This window comes from Amblyomma mixtum, chromosome 7 (genome assembly GCF_055824585.1).
Source record: "Amblyomma mixtum isolate Tamu chromosome 7, ASM5582458v1, whole genome shotgun sequence".
Classification (NCBI taxonomy): domain Eukaryota; kingdom Metazoa; phylum Arthropoda; class Arachnida; order Ixodida; family Ixodidae; genus Amblyomma; species Amblyomma mixtum.
The window spans coordinates 59,262,761-59,282,779 of record NC_143018.1 but is presented as its reverse complement, the minus strand read 5'-3'; the positions used below and the strand labels follow the sequence as shown (position 1 = coordinate 59,282,779).

Genomic DNA, 20,019 nt, shown 5'->3' with positions numbered 1-20,019 from the left:
GCCCACCGTGATGACAGAAAATTACTGCGCCATTTCCTTCCTCAAAAAGCGTTGCGTTCAAAGGGCAAGGCATCGCGCTGAACGGGTGGTAGCGTTCCGTGGACTCCCTGGCAGCGCTACAACACGCTGTCGCGTTTTAAAGGCGAAGCTTACGCCTAATTATCCGTCGATTAGTACTTAGTCATTAATAAGTTAATAATCATCAATTAGTAATTTGTCATTACTTCGTCATCAATTATGTGTGACGTAATCCAGTGGTGACGTCACCAGTGTAACATAGGCAAAGTGGTGCGGAAAACGCTTTCGCCTCTACGGACTTTAAACAGTCAAAGTGCCCCCTGAATTTTTTACCCCAATGTCATGTATGGTTGAGGCGGAACAGCGCATCACGAGGCGCGAGAAAGAGTTCGACCACGTATGCTCATCACCACTACAGGCAAAGGCACGCGCGGGTGACGCTCGCGTCCCAGGCCACGTTCCCAGGAAGGCGGTCGTGTGAGACTGTCGTTATATGCGGCTACTACCAGGCGGTGCGGGGAAGGAGCCATGTCGTGACGGCTCACCAGTACTTAAGGAACTGCTCCATGACGTTTACAGCCGAATGAGGTGCCTTCTCGCTAAACGTAGTGCCCGTTTATGGCGAACCTCAACAGCCGTGGATGCGCTACGCGCACACTAAAGAAGTAATAGACGTTTACGAACCGTTCACGCGATACAAAACACATTCGCACTGAAAGGTACAAAAAATGAACACGTCTAAGGCGCGGCTCACATTCTCAGGCTGTGTTTGGTCGGGTCGCGGTGCCGGCGGTGGTGTTTTGTTCGAATAGGGCTAAGTCCAGCGGCACCACGTCGAGTCGTCCTGGCTCGCTTCTGTCAGGTCAGCTCAGTACCGTCAGCAAAACACGGCTGGTTCCAGAAGCCGTGACCTCGGATTCGAGAAGCTCGAAGAGTTGACTCGGCCCGGCTTGCTCCTGGGGCAGGGGCCACGAACCAAGGCAGCACCAGCACAGTCTGCATGCCTCGGCTGCTCGGCACCGAAATCGAACGGCATCTGGGCACGTGCACGCTACCTCTCGCAACGGATCGCGCAACATTCCCTTTCTCTTTCGTTTTTTCTGTTCCGAGCCTCCCCCCCCCCTCTCCGCTCCCTATCCCTCCTGCCCGGTCATCCACGCGATGCAGTGCTCTGCGTCTCCCTCACCTCCGCCTGCCCTTTGTCTTCTTTTAGAGCGCAGCTCTTTGGCGTCCGTTCCTGGGTTTCGCGTCGTCGTCGGCGTTGTCGTCGGCGTCGGCCTCGTAACCAGCTCCGCCCCCCTTTCATCCGCAGCTGGGGTTGACTCACTATCGGCGTCAGCGGCATCAGTCAGTCGCTGCTATCTCTTCCCTCCTCCCTTTATCGTGTTGTCCGCTTGCTGCGCGCGCTTCTGCCCCCATCGTTTGCCGCTGGGTGTACACGCCGCCCCCCTCCCCCCTCTTCCTGCGAGTCTCCGGTTGTCAAAGCGCCGGCTCGAACTTAATTCCTTTCTTCGCTCCTCCTCCAATGCAACCCCTGTGCGGTGGCAATCAGAGAGCCAGATCGGTGGCGGTGGATCTGTATATGTGCACCGCCCGAGCCGAAATTGCCGCTGCCGTTCGCCCTGTGCGGTGGCAATCAGAGAGCCAGATCGGTGGCGGCGGATCTGTATATGTGCACCGCCCGAGCCGAAATTGCGAATACGTGTGAAAAATAAAAAAAAAATTCTGTGATAGCGCATACATGTGTTGCTCGATTTCTTTGCCTCAATCTATCGAAAAGGTGAAACAGCTTATTTGCTGCGCTCAAATTTCGCATTAGGAAGTAACGTAATCGTCGGTAATTTTTTTTTGTTCCCATCTCCTACACTCCTGCCCTCTGACGCAGTGCGGTGATGCCTCTTAGATCGGTGAACAGTTACGTGCGCCAGTCTATATTAAGCGACAGAGTATACAGCTCGTTCGGTCGAAACGCCGTCGGTGTAGTGGGCACCAAGTGTCGGAAACAATCGGGGGTGACATTCATTTATTTCATTTATTTACCCTAAGAGCCATTTCGGCTGCTTAAAGAGCGACTAAGGTGTCCACTCCTGCATACAACGGACAACGGCGACGCCGCGAAACGCAGAAACGTGCGCCAAAGAGCGGCGCTCTAAAATTGATAACAGGGGGACCCGCCGCGACGGCTCAGTGGTTACTGCGCTCGTTTACCCAGCGGAAATACCCGGGTTCAAAGCCGACCGCGGCGGCCGCGTTTCGATGGAGGCGAAACGCAAAAGGTTTAACGTACACTGCGACGTCAGTGTACGTTAAAAATTCCCAGGTGGTCGAAATTGCTCCAGGACCTCCAGTACTGTACCTCTTTCTTCCTTCTTTATTCCCTCTTTTATCCCTTCCCTTAGGGCACAGTTCAGGTGTCCACCAAGTGAGAGTTACTGCGTCACTTCCTCAAAAACCAACTGAAAACCAAACAAGGGGAGTCCAAAAGTGTCGAATGCTCAGAAAGAAAAGCGAATGTCTAATAACGGTAAGAAAATTCAAGGGACCCTAAAGTGCTGCGAGGCGAAAGCGTTTCCTGGCGCACTGTTTGTGTTTAAGACGAAAGCGTTTCCTGGTCCACGGCGGTTGTTCCTAGCGCACACATGGGCACCTGGGTGGCTCATGAACGTCGGAGGACCCCCGGTGGTCTAAATCCAGGGCCAACCACTACGGCGTACCTCATTGCCCTAGCGTCGCTGAGGGACGCCTCATGCCACCTTCTTCCATATAGGATCTCTTACAGAGACAGGCTAAGGCGGATTCCCAAATACTTCGAACGCAGGACTGCAGTGCAATAGCAACACGTACAAGACAAGAAATAGTTTGGTTTGCTTTATTTGGGTTTAACCTACCGAAGCAACTCAGGGACGCCGTAGTGAAGGGCTCTGGAAATTTCGACCACCTGGGCTTCTTTAACGTGCACTGACATCGCACAACACACGGGCGCCTTCTGCGTTTTGCCTTCATCGATATTCGGCCTCCACGGCCGGGATCAAACCGGCGTCTTCTAACAAACACATACACTGTGTTTGCGCAGGCACTCTTTCTTGCGCCTGTGTTAGATATTGAAAGCGTTAGATCTAATAGTCGCATTACTCAAAGTCGTCTTAGTATCAAACACATTGTCAAGTGGGACCAGTAGGTACACAGACTGTTAACCATCTAATTGGCGCAGAATGTTCGGAGTGGTATCAAACGATTCGGTGCGTTATGGAGCGTATGATTACAAGTCGAATCAAAGCACAGCCCATCATAGGGATTGGCATCGACGACCTTCAATTCCCCAAACCGTCACTCCTTGAAACTTAAACTTTTCATTAGGGGCAAACTAATTGAGGTCAAACTATTTGTCTTCTTGCGCTGTATACGTTCGCATATAAAAAAAATAGATTTCCAGATATAACGGAAAATCTGTACCACATGTAGCGAAGATGGCTAACGACGCAATATGCGTTCGATATTGCTAATGCTCAATACCCATAGCCGATGCGGTGGCTCAGTGTTATGGCACTCGGCTGCTGACCCAAAAGACGTGGGTTCGATCCCGGCTGCGGCGGTCGAATTTCGATGGAGGTGAAATTCTAGAAGCACTTGTCCTGTGCGATGTCAGTGCACGTTAAAGAGCACAATGTGGTCGAAATTTCCGAAACCCTTCACTACGGCGTCCCACACAGCCTGAGCTGCTTTTGGACGTAAACCCCCTATAAATCGTACGGTAAATCGTTAGTTTTGTCACAACTGGCCAAGAGAATGCGCGAAAAGGAAGCATGGAAAAGACGGTGGACAAGAAAGAAGAATGTGAAGCGCGAGACATACTGTGAAAATTCGAAGGAGCGCACGAAAATACTCTATACGCAGATAATAAAATCTTTCTCCACATTCAGAAACGCATTTCCAACAGGTAACGCTCACCTGAAAACTCAGCGAGGGACGCTGCCGTCAATGCAGGGTGCAGAGAGGCAGCCAGGAAGGTCCGATGACGTGGACATGGCACGGCTCGCTTGGGCCGTGATGTGTCATTCGATGCCAGCGGAAGCGCAGGCATCGGGGTACCCGAGAACCGCTGCACGAATAGGGGGCGAGTCGCCCGAGACTTCCAGCACTGGAACCGCGAGTCAGACAGCCGGCCTTATCTCGTACGCACAGCCAGGATTCGCAACCTCGAACATCTCTGGAGCGCCTACCTTCCACGAGAGCCGTGGCTGCCTGCGTCCGACACGTAGGCTCGCTACTGTCCGTCTGCTGCGTTCCAAAAACTTGCTGGCACGCGCCACGCGGCCTCGACGTCACACCCCCTCCTCTCCTTGCGGATTGGTTCATCGTAGCCGTCTTCGAAGGGACGATGGTCATCAAATGACGCCAAATGAAGAAACGAAACGCCATCGTTTCTATAGTCTGTCATCCTGTTCTACAACTCTGCATTTTAAGCTAAAGAGAATTCTTTCTATTCCAGCGATAAAATCTAAAAGCATCTCCAGACTCAGCAGCTGCCTGCTGTGCAGAAAACAGCGTCTCTAGTTGGTAGGCTTCAAGGGATAGCAACATCGAATTAATGGGGTGCGTTTTATGTACGGTACACAGTCCACACTCTCCTGAAGTATGTTTAACGATTTTCCGTTTAAAATATTACACGCGCCTTTAGTAATCCTGCAGCACAATCAATTACCCACTAATGCGCATTAGGTATTATGTTTCAAGAATAAAGAAGCCGTGGTCAGTTTATCATTGTCCATTCGCACATACAGACACTTTCCCTAGTGAAAAGAAAGAATTAGGGCAAAAGGTGTAGAGATAGCATTTTAGCAATGGCCCGGACCAAATTAAGAGCTCGGCATCGTCTCGGGCACGCTCAATTATGGTTGCACATCGATTTTCGTCCAAACCAGTCAAGATCAAATCAAACGAATCTGACGGACGCCATCGACCCGCTGCGGTGGCTCAGTGGTAAGGCTCTCGTCTACCGAGACGTAGTTCCCGGGTTCGAACCCGACCACGGCGGCCGCGTTTCGATGGAGGCGAAACGCAAGAGGCGCCCGTGTGGTGTGCGATGTCAGTGCACGATAAAGATCCCCAGGAGGTCGAAATTATTACTGCGAAAGCCTCTAATGGCTCATACTGTCTTGACCAAGGCGTGTTAGCAAATTTGTCCGCGTTTCAGAGTGGTCGAAATGGTCGAGACGTCACTGCGCGCGAATTTTGACGGGTGTCCACCGAACTATGTGAGACGGTTACTACGCAATTTCCTTTCCTCAAATATAATTTTCGACTGGTGTCCACCGAGATATGCGAGACAGTTACTGCGTAATTTCTTTTCCTTAAATACAATTTTCATTTTCTTCATTATGGCCCCTCTTTCTCCTTTCACTCCACTTCCTCCCTTTCTGTACGGTGCGGTTCAAGTGTCCACCCAGATGACAGAGAATTACAGCGATCTCCTTTCCTCAAAAAGCGTTGCGTTCAAAGGGCAACGCATCGCGCCAACGGGTGGTGGCGTTCCGAGGACTCCTTGGCAGCGCTATAACGCGCTGTCGCATTCCACTCCTAAAGGCAAAGATTACGAGTCATTAATTGGCAGTTAATTAATGCACCAACAGAACGTGGTGAACAATCGCGTGGCAGAACGCAGCACTCAGGCTTTCGCCTTTCACCGCTTTAGCCGCTATTCCTCGTAATTTTTCCGGAGACCTTCACTACGGCACCTCTTTCTCTCTTTCTTCTTTCACTCCTACCTTCCCCCCTTCCCTTGCAGCGCGGTTCAGGTGTCCGCCGAGATATGTGAGACAGATACTGCGTCAGTTCCTTTCCCCAAAAACCAATTTAGGACATTGATTTTAGTTCAAATCGATGTCCAAATCTGTCAGTCTGCCAAAGTCAATCTGTTTCTATGCTGTGCTTCTCAAGGTTAAATCAAACCAAGGAAAAATCAGCTGCGGAATGGTGAGCGACTTTTGCGTTCACTTGCGCGGCCGCTCTGAAAACAAATGAGAAAAAATTCCACGTAGGACGGTTGTGAGAACGTAAAAAAAAAATTTCAGGGTGCACTTTGTCTAAAGTGCGTAGAGGCGAAAGCGTTTTCCGCACCACTTTGCCTAGGATGGATGCAAAAAATTATGGCTGAGGCTTAGAGGTTAAGCCTAGTCAGATGCGAAGCATATTGGTGGCTAGGCTTGGTAATACATGGCTTTCCTTGGTTGCATACTTGGTCATTTTAATACAACCGCTAGAAGCCTTCGTCGTGGGGGAAGACAACGGCATGCTTGGCTACAGCGGAACGCCGACTAACCCCGAGACGCGCGTTGGGTGAGCGCCTGGATTGCCACGGAAGCCGCGTCTGCCTGCCCGGTGGAGCGAGCGTTTCACCTACACCGAGTGTGAACGCGCGTTCGAAATGCGCGGGAATGCCGCTCGAGGACATTCCGGCGTCTGTGCGATGGCATCGTCACGACGACTTCACGGTGTCACGTGGCGTGACGGCTAGGGGTCCCACGGCGACGGCGCTAGGTGGAGGCCGCCTCTCTCATCCGATGTCACGGGGTGTGACGTCACGGCGTCACGTGGTGTGACGTCACGGTGTCACGTGGTGTGCCGTCACGGTGTCACGTGGTGTGACGTCACGGTGTCACGTGGTGTGACGTCTAGGGGTCCCACGCTGACGGCGTGAGTGGTAGCTCTAGCAATATGCTTCGCATAAAAACTTTATTGCTAATAAATTGGTGTTCTTGACCCTTACGGGTCACTAGGCGCCGTGGTTGATCCTTGGTCCAGGATGCCGCACTTGACTGCTGCCATCGTGGCTCGGCGCACAAGAAATAGTTGGGCTTCCTCGTCCTCGCTGGCCAGCAAGTGCTCCCACTGCATCACTCTCGGGTTGTTTATTCTTGGCTCTAAGTCTGCCTTAGGGCAGGTCCATGTGACATGTACTAGTTTAGGTTTACCCTGACACCACGGACATTCGTCTGCATGTTGTGTAGGGAAAATCTTGTGTAGTTTGTGCAGGTGTGGGTAGGTACCGGTTTGTTGTCTGCGTGACACTGGTGACGTCACCACCGGATGACGTCACAGATAATTGATGACGAAGTAATGACAAATTACTAATGAGTGGCTAATTAGTGATTAATGACGAGATATTCAATAACCGCTAATGACGCTTATGCTTCGCCTTTAGGAGTGGAACGCGACAGCGTGTTGTAGCGCTGCCAGGCATTCCACGGAACGCCACCACCGCAACGCAACGCTTTCTGATGAAACGAAATGGCGCAGTAATTCTCCATCTCGGTGGACACCCGAACCGCATCGTACAGGAAGGGAGGAAGTGGGAGGGAAAGATGAAAGAGGGGCCGTAATGAAGAAACTGAAAATTGTATTTGAGGAAAGGAAATTACGCAGTAACTTTCTCGCATATCTCGGTCGACACCACTCGAAACGCGGACTCATCTGCCGACACGGCTGTCGACACGACTGCCGACACGGCTGTCGGCACGCCTGCTGACGCGGCTGCTAACGACAGTATGAGGCATTAAAGGTTTTCGCCTTAACAGATACTTCATATAGATAAAAATTCACAGTAGCCGACAGGAATCCGCACTAAAAGTACTATAACACACCCAGTAGTCTAACTGAACCCAGCAAGTCTAAGAAAATCCTGTGTGCTGCTGCGAGTTCCTCGCGGTTCCCACGAGAGAAGACAGTCTCCCGAGCATCTTGTAAAGGCCAGCCTAGGGAACGCAAATGGAAAGCCTATACCAAAAGCAACGTTAATGGAGTTTAGTTCCATGAACGTTGACCAAAAGTGACCAGGCTTCTGCCCCTCAAAAAGCTGTAAATCTCGGTTGGAAAGGCGTACCCTTTTCCTTACTTTTCAAAACGTTTTCTGGTCTTTAGGGAAGCCGCATGCGGCTCGAATACACGAGTCACAAGCAAACCATGCAGCCTGGCTACTTTTGGCAAAGGACGGTATGTTCCTTTTAGTTCGTGCGCCCTTGTACTTGGCACATTCCCACAAGATGTGCCCTGGGTCTGCTTGAGCTTGGCACAAAGTGCAAATGGGGGACAAAGGAGGCCTACTTTCTGTAACCAGGATATCTTCCGTGCGCTTCGGTGTGTGGTGGTGGTGGAAAAATTCATTGCCAAGCAAGGCAGAGGGGGCACACCCTGCCTCCTCTTACGTGACACGAGGCAACCCTTAGGGGGTTCCCTGAAAGGGCAAAGGACAGCCCTTGGAGAGCTATCTACGTCAAATCATCGGTAATTATGCGGCGCTGGTCAGCAGCAGCGCGGACGTTAGCGCTGACAACAGTGAGCGAACTCCTGCGATCAACCATTACTGCCACCTGCCAGGGTGGCAACGTGGGTAGGGACTTTAATGTACATACATATAAAGACAAACAGGAATTTCTTACGCTTATGCAAGAGCATAAGCGTTTCTCTCGCTCGTAACGCCTCCCTCGGCTGTGTCAACCTCTCGAAATACTTGCATAGACCTCGTCTTTAAGAACAAGGCATTGGCGCAACAAGTCGAGCATATTATCGATCTAATTCTCCCACCACAAAGGTTCCTTCAAGAAAATTTCTTGAAGAAGGAAAATGCGTGAAAAATAACAAGTTGTCTGTAACTGTACATACATAAATGTCTTATTCGAATTCTTTGCCTCAGTCTATCGAAAAGCTGAAACAGCTGATGAGCTGCGCTCAAATTTCGCATTAACAAGTAACGTAATCGTTAGCAATGTTTGTGTCTCAGACAGCGAAGCACACGCGTGTGAACCACGAAGGCACATATGAACCCACTCCACACTAACGACCGCATTGGAAGGTCACGCTTTTTTATGCCGACATCGTCAGCTGGCTGCTCATCCGCACACTTCCTTGCGCTATAGTGCCTAGAATATACAGTATATTCTAGGCACTATACTTGCGCGTTCACAGCCATCTGGCGTTCCCCGGCACACCGAACGCAGGTGCGACAGTTCACCAGCTGTTTCATCAGTTCATCAGCTGTCGCGCCGTACCACTGAGCCATGTATGACACGCATTCTACGAATGCCTATCGAGTATACTGAACAGTATATAGCTGTTAAAAGTTAACAGCATTGAATACCTTGCCAGTTAACCTGCACTGCTTAGGTTTGTGGCTCCCTAGCACTTCGACGCCACCGACAATCCTAGAGGCGACAGGCGCTGTCTACAACTGCGACTTAAGTGAATACAGAAGAGACCAACTTCAACAATAAATATATTATATACATTCTTCTCGTGGCCTACAGAAGATTATATCCGCGAAACCAACCACAAAATTTCTAGATGAATTATATTAAGACAATTTAAACAATTATTAATTTAAACAATTTAAACAAAAATCAGGGGGCACTTTGTTGACCTAACGTGCGGTGAGGCGAAAGCCTTAAGCGTGGTGTTTCTGCTTGTGTCACTGATGTGTGGTTAAGGTGTTAAGCTTCGCCTCTAAGAGCGGAACGTGACAGCGTCTTGCAACGCTGCCAGGGAGTCCATTGAACGCCATCGCCCGTTCGGCTCTATGCCTTGCTCGTCGGTAAATTGGTTTTTGAGGAAAGGAAATGACTGGCCCGTTCTGGATGTCAGCAAGGCTTTTGACAGCGTGTGTCACAGTGTGTTATTGTGTAAACTACCCAAGTTAGGCTTCCGTGGAGCGTTTCTTTCGCTTTTGGAAAATTTTTTACTGCAGAGAACGCAATATATCTCCATTGGCCGGGCAAAGAGCGCTTCTTTGTTAATTAAAGCAGGCGTCCCGCAAGGTTCTATAATTAGTCCCCTGTTATTTAACGTCTACGTGAATGACCTTTCAAACTTTGTTCCTGTAGGCCTGTACCAGTACGCTGACGATACTGTACTTGTAACCCAGTCACCGAACTACTCTGACTCAATTTCTTCTCTTCAAGCTGCAGCAATAATTTCTATGGACTGGTTCTCAAACAACCTAATTAAAGTTAACAGCTCTAAGACTCAGCTTATATGCTTTCACAGCCCGATGAAGAAGGTAGATTTAAACCATCACCTTTTCTTGCACGGATCTGATTGTTCCCAATGTCAATGTGTACCCTTGAGCTATACAAATACAGTGAAATACCTAGGATTATACTTTGACAGTGCTCTTTCATGGAATGATCACTTGTCCCACGTTTGTAAAAAGCTCCGAACCGTCTCCTGTGTGCTTTACAACATAAGGTACTACATGCCGCTTTCAATACGCAAAGTTATCGTAAACGCCCTTGGTTATAGCATACTGCGCTATGGCATAACGATTTATGGTCACTGTGCAGTTCGCTGGAAGTGCAGGATTAATTCTCTCCTACGATCTTTATTAAAAAATATCGGCTATGATTTAGGCCTTCCCTCCAATTCTGATCTCTTTAAAGTATTTTCTCTACCTGATTTTGATCGCCTTTTGATGGAAACGATTGGTTGGTAACAACTTTATTCATAGTCCTGCAGAGCTTTCGCCGACGGGGCCTTAGGTCTCCCACGTGGGGACGTCGAGGCGCTGCCTCGCCGTCGCCTCGCGGGCCTGCTGGACGGCCCAGAGTTGGTCCCCGAGGCTGAGGCTGCGCAAGGCAGCGGCCAACCGCGGCGGGAGGGTTCCGGAATTAGCACCGTGAAGGGTTTTGTTGCAGTCCCAGAGCATGTGAGTTAAAGTGGCTACATTGGCGTTGCAGACCTTGCATATATTTGTCTGGTATGTACCGGGGTAAAGCCTGTGGTATAGTTCCGGGTTGGGGTACGTGAGCGTCTGCAGTTGTCTGAGGGTCACCGCGTGCGCCCTGTCCAGCTTGTCGCTGGGCGGAGGGAAGGTTCGGCGGGCTAGGCAGATGGCCTTGGTAATTTCGTTGTAGCTGGTCAAGCAGTCTTTGGTGCTATTCCACGGACGACGGTCGCCGGCGCGGTTCGCGAGCTCGCGCGCCTTGGCGTGTGCCGTCTCGTTGCGGTTGCGATACGTCCTCGATACTTCTCCCATGTGCGCCGGGAACCATTGAATTCTGGTTTGGAATTCTACCTCCTGCTGGACTTGTCGGTTACTCAGGACTCGGGCCGCTCTCTGTGAGATCCATCCTTTGGCGAAGTTTCTAACCGTCTGACGCGAGTCGCAGAGAACCACGGTGCACGTCGGATCCGTGAGGGCGAGTGCCACCGCCGCTTCCTCCGCCTCTTCTGCGCGTTCGCACGCTACACTTGACGTTATGCGCGTTTTGCCGCACGAATCGACGACCGCAACCGCGAATCGCGAGCGTTCTGCGTATTCCGCGGCGTCAACGAACCTTGTCCCCGTATCGTCTCCGTGGCTGTGCAGGAGAGCTCTGGCCCTGGCCACTCTTCTTCCCCGGTTGTGTTCCGGGTGGACGTTTCGTGGAATCGGGTCGACTCTTAGCGTTTGTCTGATCGCGTTTGGAATGGCGACTTTCTGGCCTTGTTGTACGTGGTAACGGATGCCGAGACTTTCCATGATCTGGCGGCCTGCTGTCGTTCCCGTTAATCTTTCCAGTTGTGAAGTGCGCTGCGCCTCGGCGATTTCGCTAAGCGTGTTGTGAAGTCCGAGCTGAAGCAAGCGATGCGTGCTGGTGGACTCGGGTAGACCCAGTGCTATCTTGTACACCCTGCGAATGAGGACATTGATCTTGGCTTCTTCTCCCTTGTACCAGTTGTGGAATGCCGCAACGTACGCAATATGGCTAATGACGAAAGAGTGTATGAGTCGTGTGAGACTCTCCTCCCTCATTCCGTTTCTTCTGCTAGTGACCCTCTTGAGGATTCGCATGGCGTTAGCTGTCTTGTGCTTTAATTTAGTGATCGTTTCGCCGTTGACGCCGTTGGCCTCGATTATCATGCCGAGGACCCTAATTGTGTGTACTATCGGGATGGTTGCTCCGTCTCTCGTACGTAGTCTGATCTCTTCGTACTCGCGCTTTGTCGTTGCCGCATTGCGACCACTCCCGGGTGGTCTGCCCCTCTGCGTGGGGCGGTAGAGTAGGAGTTCCGACTTTTTCGGCGAACATCGTAAACCCGTACCCTCTAGGTATTCCTCTATTGTCTCGATTGCTAGTTGCAGTGCCGTTTCGATGTGACCGTCGCTGCCGTTGTGCACCCAAAGGGTTATATCGTCGGCGTATATTGTGTGCCGGACGTCTTTCAGTTCTTGTAGCTTTTCTGCTAGGCCGATCATGACCAGGTTGAAGAGCGTGGGCGAGATGACGGAGCCTTGCGGGGTGCCGGTGCTCCCCAGCGTTTGCTCTTCTAGCTGGAGGTCCCCTGCCACTAAAACAGCTCGCCTGTCTGTCAAGAAATCTTTAACGTAGTTGTACGTGCGTACACCTAGGTTATGCCGCGATATCTGGTGTAAGATCGCCGAGTGCGCGATTCTATCGAACGCGCTTTCAAGGTCGAGGCCGAGAATTGCTTTGGTGCCTCTCGTCTTGCCATCAAGAACGTGGTGCTTCAGTTGTATCATTGCGTCCTGCGTGGACAATTGTGGGCGGAATCCTATGATGGATGGTGGGTATGCCCCTTTGTGCTCTAAGTGGGCTTGCCAGCGGTTAAGCAATGCGTGCTCCATGGTCTTGCCGACGCAGGACGTCAGCGATATGGGGCGAAGGTTTTCGAGCCTCGGTGCTTTTCCGGGTTTCGGGATTAGTATCATTTTCGCAGTTTTCCATTGTTGCGGGAGGGTGCCGTCCTGAAACATTTTTGGCTTAGTGACTATAAGATTCCGTATGTTCCCACACGGTCTCTTCGACCGAAGGAACCTTTTTGTATTCCCCGACGGTCTACAAGATATGGAAGGCGTTTAAGAGATTATTACGTTCCCTTTCACTTTAACAGGTTACCTCCAAGTGTTCGCCGGGCAAAAACTAAATACAAAATAAAAAAGATGCTGCGATACATTAATTAGAGGGTTTACGACATCATGCATGTGCTTTACCACCTGTCAAGTAAATCTTGTGATTTCATTGGTTACTGCTGTATTTATTGCACTGATCTGAGGTATTGTCATACCACTTTGGTTTTTCTTCCTTGCGATTTAATCTGATGAGGATTTTTTTCCTTCATGTAACATGAGTCTTGTGTCTATTTTGTTCTCACCGTCATACTAAATTGATGTCCGTTATTTTGAATGTTTTTTTTTTTGCCTGTGTGTATGTCTGCGCGGTTCCGCTGCCTGTCGGGCTCTGCCGCTCAAGCCCTATGAGGCTTTGGCAGGCCGGATTTCTGTACATTTTTTTAAATATTTGGCGCAATAAAGTATTATTATTATTATTATTATTATTATTATTATTATTATCTGTCTCTCATATCTCGGTGGACACCTAAACCTCGTTGTAACGGGAAGGGAGGAAGATGGGAATGAACGAAGACACCGTATCCACTAGACGCGCCTTTGTTCATTCCAAACCATTGAGCTGGCATGGCGGAGTGGTAGCGTGCTCGTCTCGCACTCCGGAGACCGGGGTTCGATTCCCGAGCTCGGCCAATTTCCTACTCGGTTTTATTTATTTATCTGGTCTGACTAGAAAGGTTAATTAGGCTAATTGGTTAAGTAAGCAATGAACTAAACTCAGTCCCACTTACTTGGAGCATCACTATACGATCCCTTTAATTGGTTGCATGGTTAGTAGCCAAAGTACAATTGGCCCTGTTTGAAATTCGCGCACTGTGACGTCACGACCGTTTCGCCCAATTGAAAAGCGTGACATTTCTGTCGACAACTCCTGCTTACAACGATGAGGCATTAAAGGCTTCCGCCTTAATATTTAAACCATTTTTGGTAATAGACAGATCAGCGAACGACTCATAGGATTTACAAAAAATCTTACAATCGTCATCACGATGCCAAAACAAAATTTACACGAGACATAGTTCGCGCTTCTGGTCCTTGTCGAATCTCGATATTAGGGAGCCGGCACAGGAAGAGGTCGTTCCTTCAGAAGCAGCCACGGTGGTTTCTGCTCAGCGCCACTTTGGACGTGTGGGGCCCTCGGCGCGTTCAATCCCAAGGGCGCTACGTTCCATCAATCCTGGGTGGTCGCTTGCGGAAAAAGGCCAGCAAGGTAGCAGCCAATGCAAAAAGGGCAGCCGTGACCTTACTGGCAGGAGGAACCAGCGGCGGCCGCGCCAAAGCGCAGCCGCTGCCAGCGTTCCTGCAGACGATAGGTCCAGAGGCCAGGTCCCCGCAGGTGCAGCTCACCACGGCAACGTCGCGCTCCGGGAAGCCCTCCCCGTCCCGCAGGCGGACGTATCTCTGCTTCAAGCACTGAGCGTAGCACCCGGTGCAGGCTGTAAGGTGGCTGGACGGGGCAGTCGCTGGTGAACACAGCAGCTCGCAGCAGGCAAGGGGCTTAATGGTGGTTAATGGAAGGCCGCCGAGGTCCGCTTCATTCCAAAGCCCGGCAAGGCCCTCATGATAGACAACATGAAGCCCATCTCCCTCACGTCCTGCGTGGGAATGGTGATGAAGTGCATGGGCGCCCACAACACGGTGGAGGAGCTCATCGAAGCCCACCACTCTAATCAAACAATCCGGCTCAGTCACACGGAACACGGACGAGCCATCCTACTCAAGATAGGATGGCAGATCGAGCCAGTACCCATCAAAGTGGCCCGTCCGGATGACTGGAAGACGACCTTTCAGACGAAACCCCTTCCCCGCAACATGACGCCCGGCAGGGACGACGAGAGGCGCACCGCGCGGGCCAAAGTCATAGCCCGGAATCTCGGCACCCAAGACGTAATGATTCAACTCCACGAACTGGTCGTCAAGCCAGCAACGAGGCATGCGCCTCGAGGGATACACAGCCCTCGATGTGAAGGCAGCGTTTGACAACGTGTCCCATGCGAGCGTGTTGCAAAGTCTGAACAAGACCCGGTGTGGCCGAAAGGCATTCGGCTACATACCGAACGGCGATCATCAGGAAGGTAGGAGAGAAAGAAGAGAGAAAGAGGTGCCGTAGTGGAGGTCTCCGGAATAATTTCGACCACCTGGGGATCTTTAACGTGCACTGACATCGCACAGCACACGGGCGCCTTCTGCGTTTCGCCTCCATCGAAACGCGGCCGCCACGGTCAGGTTCGAACCCGTGTACTCCAGTTCAGTGGGCGAGTGGCATACACGCGCCACTGCTGTAATAGGCCGCAGCGTCCAATGGGTGAGCTGACTCTCGCGACCAAGCATTAATTGCCACCTTTACCTATCCAGTGTCCGGAACGCCCTCAACGTTACAGACACCAAGCCCCGCATAGTTGCCCGATAAACCATAGCTTTCGGTCTCTCACCAGGTTCAGCAGTAGTTAAACAGCACTTAATTTTTTAGTCGCTAAGTATAATATCAGCGGGGGTATTGGCTCTATCTAAAGCTATTGCGGCCTCCTCTGCAGTCTCGGAGGAGTTGGTCCCAACAGACGCGACTGGAAGCAGGCTGCCGGAACCGTTCACCGCCGCGAGGGGCGCTTGTGCTCCTCCGCGTCCACGTGCACAGCAAAGGAAGAGAGGGTGGGCTCGTGAGCGTGATTCGAACACGAGGGAAGCACGAGGCACGAGCGGGAGTGACGCTGACTCTGCGATAGCTCTTTGTTCAGTCGATCATGAGCTTCCTACTGAGAAGGCTGTTGATGTTCTGCGCTTGTGTTACGCGTTCCGCTGCATCGCATCGGAAGACAACGGGCCCATTCCCGTCTTCCAGCACAGCACCCCCAGTTTGGACGGACGCCGTCAGTTTTGGAAATGCTCAGTGACGGCCACTGAAAGGTGAGCGCTGGGATCAGCTGGGATCAGCATGACGCTTCACTTGCGTTTGCGATTGCTTCAACAACGTCGCGTGCGTTTTTGAGGGCCCTAGGGCAGTAAACGTCGTTACTTATCGGTGGTGTAGTATTACTGAGGTGGTATGGAAACGTAGCATTATTCAAGTCTCTTGCAGAGGCGTTCTTTGTGGTGTCGTCAGGCAAAAGCGTCTTTGCATTCCCCAAGGAAGTTTTCAGCATTGAAAGTAAAGGTGCTGGGTACTTTCATTAGGTCTTGTGCGATACACAGAAAGGGGGGGGGGGGTGATATGGTAGCAACGCCATCTCAAAAGTGATTGATGGCTCCTTCGAGTACCACTGATTGTAATGTCCCATGTTACAGTGGCAGTGGTGTGCATAGAGGCACCCTACTGCGTCCATTCGAAATTAGAGCTGAATTTTTTTTTATTGGGGTTTAACGTCCCGAAGCAACTCAGGCTATGAGGGACGCCGTAGTGGAGAAAAAAATAAAAATAAAGCTGAATGTCTCGATAGGGTAAGCGACAGCTGTACAAGGTGTGTTTCGCATTTGTTTTAGGCGAAACCACCGCGGTGGCCCAGTGGTTAATGGCACTCGACTGCCGACTCGAAAGACGCATGTGCGATCTCTGCCGCGGCGGTCGTATTTCAATCGAGGCGAAATTTAGAGGCCCGTCTACTGTGCGATGTCAGTGCTCGTTAAGGAACTCCAGGTGGTTGAAATTTCCGCAGATCCTCACTACGGTTTTGGTTTGGTTTGGTTTATGGGGTTTAACGTCCCAAAGCGACTAAGGCTATGAGAGACGCCGTAGTGGAGGGCTTCGGAAACTTCGACCACCTGGGGATCTTTAACGTGCACTGACATCGCACAGTACACGGGCCTCTAGAATTTCTCCTCCAAAGAAATTCAACCGCCGCGGCCGGGATCGAACCCGCGTCTTTCGGGTCAGTAGCCGAGCACCATAACCACTGAGCCACCGCGGCGGGGTCCCTCATAGCTTGAGTCACTTTGGAGGTTAAACCCTCATAAATCTTGTTTCATAAGCGAGACGCAGAACACAGCAAATGGTTTTGTGGGTTTGTCCCAAGAACAGTATAAATAAAGTATATTTCGAGATGCGTGACGACGCTGTGGCACAAACGCGGCTCTGGAGCAGTCGGTCGCCGGCGTTCACTGCGTTCTTTGGGGTTGACAAAGCTGTCGACTGCATTGATTTTGAGGAAAGGCGCGTAACTCGCTCCTTGGGTCAATGGACACCTCAGTCGCGCTTTTAGCTATGTGGCAGTAGTGACAGAGATCTGCGCTGCATGCGTTGACAGCGCTGTAGCAGAAACACAGCACTGCAGTGATTACTGCGTTCGTCTATTCAGCTGGAGTTCCCGGTTTCGAACCTGGCCGCGGCGGCGGCGTTTCGATGTTTTTGTTTTTTCTTTTGTTTTTCGAGGGGTTTAAGGTCCCAAAGCGACTCAGGCTATGCGGGAAGCCATAGTGAAGGGCTCGGAGAATTTAGACCACCTGGGGTTCTTTAACGTGCACTGCGCAGTGCATCGGCCTCTACAGTTTGAAATGAAATTGAAATAAAGATCGGTTTTTGAGGAAAGGAAATGACGCAGTAACTGTCTCACATATCTCGGTGGGAATATGTGAGACAGTTACTGCGTCATTTGGGCGGTAGAAGTTTGTGGCGGTTGATTAGTCGCGGTCGATTGGGCTTCCCCTTTATCAAAGGACGGTCTCCGCTGGACGTTGTGCACTTTTTCGCGTCTTACGCCTAGTTCCGGCGTAACTGCCGTGCGCGAAATAGCCCGGGCTCCGCTGAGGGCTCCGCATTCAGCCAGGCTGACGCAGCCGTATGATGCGCTGACATTCGATAGGTTGGGGCAACCAAAAGGAAATAAGAATAATAAGCCCCTGCCTGCACCACATGCGTACAACAGGCTTAACCCAATTTGAAAATAAAAGGACAGGCCCCTAGGCAAATTGTAATTTCACCACCCGTGGGTGGAAAAATAAAAGGGAAAAATGCTACTGTAGCGACCCTCAACCGTGGGAGCGGGTCCGGGGAGACTCCCCTGATCTCCTTTGAGAAGTAACGGAAGGGATGGGCAAATGGAGGGGAAATTGGAAGTTGGATTGGGTTATGGGATTTGGGTGGGATTGGGGACAGCAGGGATTTTGACCTGATTTGGTTTGATTTGATCCTGAGTTCCTTTTCAGGCCTCCTTGAAGGGCGAGCACTCAGTGAACCAATAGTGGGCCCTCGGCGTCGAGCGCACTCCCACACCACGGAGAACGTTTTGTGGGCGATCTCAGACCGTCTGAGACAGGGAAAACCTACAGGGGCTCGACTAGGATCCCCTCCCTCAATCCAGCTTCCGCCACCCCGACCGTCCCACAGTACTAAGATGACGGATTTTTCACACCACCCGATCGGTGCTTCGGCTCTTACTCCACTGGTACTCGCACACGCAACAGTTATCCTTTCACGGTTTTCGCGGCGTTCGTGCCCACCGACCATCGCCCCTGGCGTAGTCGGAGATCGGGGCCCCGGCCTGCGTCACGCGCCAGGCATGAGAGCGTGTTCGATTCTAGCCGGGCACGTTGCGCTCTTCACTCGCGGGCACATTGTGGCCTGTGGCCAGTCATCCGGCGTGCAAACGAGGACGGTGCGATTCGGTTCTTTTCCTTGCGGGAGCCCTCGTGGCTACCCGCTTTGCTTTCGATTCTTCTACTCCTTGTACCCATAAAAGAGCGCCACGTATTCACTTTTAACGTGATAGTGTAAAGGGTTCCGTTCTGCAGAAATTCTGATTTCCTGGGCGGCGAAAAAATTGATAATTGGTTTTTGAGCGAAGAAAACGGCGCAGTAACTGTCTCACATCACGGTGAACACCCGATCTTCACGGCGCGGTTCAAGCGTCCACCGAGTTGTGAGACAGTTACTGCGCCATTTCTGCGTTCAGCGAAAAAGCAGTGGGCCATGGTCGTCCTAAGAGCGCGTGACTTTGTGACGTCATCCGGTGACAACCTGCCCACCGGATTGTGATCAAATTTACAACCACGGCAGGTAGCAGTTAAATTATTGATTGGCGGGGAGAAATTGCTGGTGCACACAAGCGCCACCGGTGGCAGCATCTGATATCGCATTGCAGTCGTGAATCGCTTAACCGCTGCACCACTGCGGCAGGAGTGGCATGAATGCTCCCCGCGATCTATGGATCTGAAGCACAAAATGGCCAATTGCGCATATACGGGAAATAATGGATTACCGCTATCGCATGTGTGCCCCCCAGTTTTTACCTGCTCTTTTCTTTTTGCATTGGATCGGCGGGAGTTCTTGCACAAAACACTCACAGAGACCAAGGTACCCCAGGTGATCGAAATTTCCGGAGCCCTGCACTACGGCGTCCCTCATAGTTGCTTTGGGACGTTGAGCCCCATAAGCCATAAACTTGGAGGAGACAAGCACATATCTATGTCGTTAAGTATATAGCAAAACATGGCTAACACACAATGCATCCGCATGTAAGTGGCGTGGGGAGCTGGACACACTGTACAACTGTAATTAGGGCTGTTTAGAAAACCCGATATAAGCCAAAATTAAAAATACGTCCCCCGAACAGCGGAAGACACTTCTGAGCGTCGTGATCCTGCAAGACCCGATTCTGCTGGTTGAGGAGGCGACGCTGACCGCGAGCGCCAATAATCTCCGGACCAGGAAAGACCACGCAGTGCCCAAGTCACAATTTCTTAATCAATCCCCATTCTTTGCGAAAATAAAGTTTGATTCATCATTCATTGTTGTAGGTCGTTAGCGTAGGTCTGTTCTTTCTGCGCCGACGCAGTGGCTCGGTGCTTATGGCACTCGGCTGCATCCCGAAAGACGGGGTTTTGATCTCGGCCGCGGCGGTCGAATTAAGAGGCCAGTGTGCTGTCCAATGTCAGTGCATGTTAAGCAACCCGAAGGGGATGAGGAGGAGGAGGAAGAACATTTATTTCCGCCGAATATGGCGCGGCAGCCACCTCCGGATCCGCACGCAGGCGTCCGGGGAGGCAGTCTGTCGCACCGCGGCCGGAGGACATCCGATCCCGTCTAGGAGAAGAGGTCTTCAGCCTCGGCCGCCAGGCGGACGGCGAAGCGCTGAGTTTTTTCGTCGGAGCTCCTCAGCGTGGTCTCCCATTCA

The 20,019-nt window shown here is 51.4% G+C and overlaps 2 protein-coding genes across 15 annotated transcripts in view; one reads left to right on the top strand and one right to left on the bottom strand.

The window, feature by feature from the left end:
* Positions 1-332: 332 nt before the first annotated feature.
* Positions 333-4,278, bottom strand: LOC149336201 (uncharacterized). The gene is made up of 3 exons (XM_089552720.1): positions 4,239-4,278; positions 3,967-4,117; positions 333-1,054 (listed from the first exon to the last, which is right to left on the bottom strand). The coding sequence occupies exons 2-3, from the start codon at positions 4,097-4,099 to the stop codon at positions 882-884; spliced, it is 306 nt and encodes a 101-aa protein (XP_089408846.1). The 5' UTR covers positions 4,100-4,117; positions 4,239-4,278; the 3' UTR covers positions 333-881.
* A 9,125-nt stretch (positions 4,279-13,403) lies between these two features.
* The window catches only part of LOC149336191 (uncharacterized), a 416,214-nt gene continuing 409,598 nt past the window's right edge, over positions 13,404-20,019 (top strand). For 4 of the 14 annotated variants that reach the window (XR_016284203.1, XR_016284201.1, XR_016284202.1 and 1 more), the window contains exon 1: positions 15,293-15,820. The gene's annotated coding sequence lies outside the window, so the exon portion shown is untranslated. Of the gene's footprint in view, positions 15,821-20,019 lie in introns of all 14 variants that reach the window. The other 10 variants (XR_016284210.1, XR_016284209.1, XR_016284204.1 and 7 more) reach the window with 8 other exon arrangements.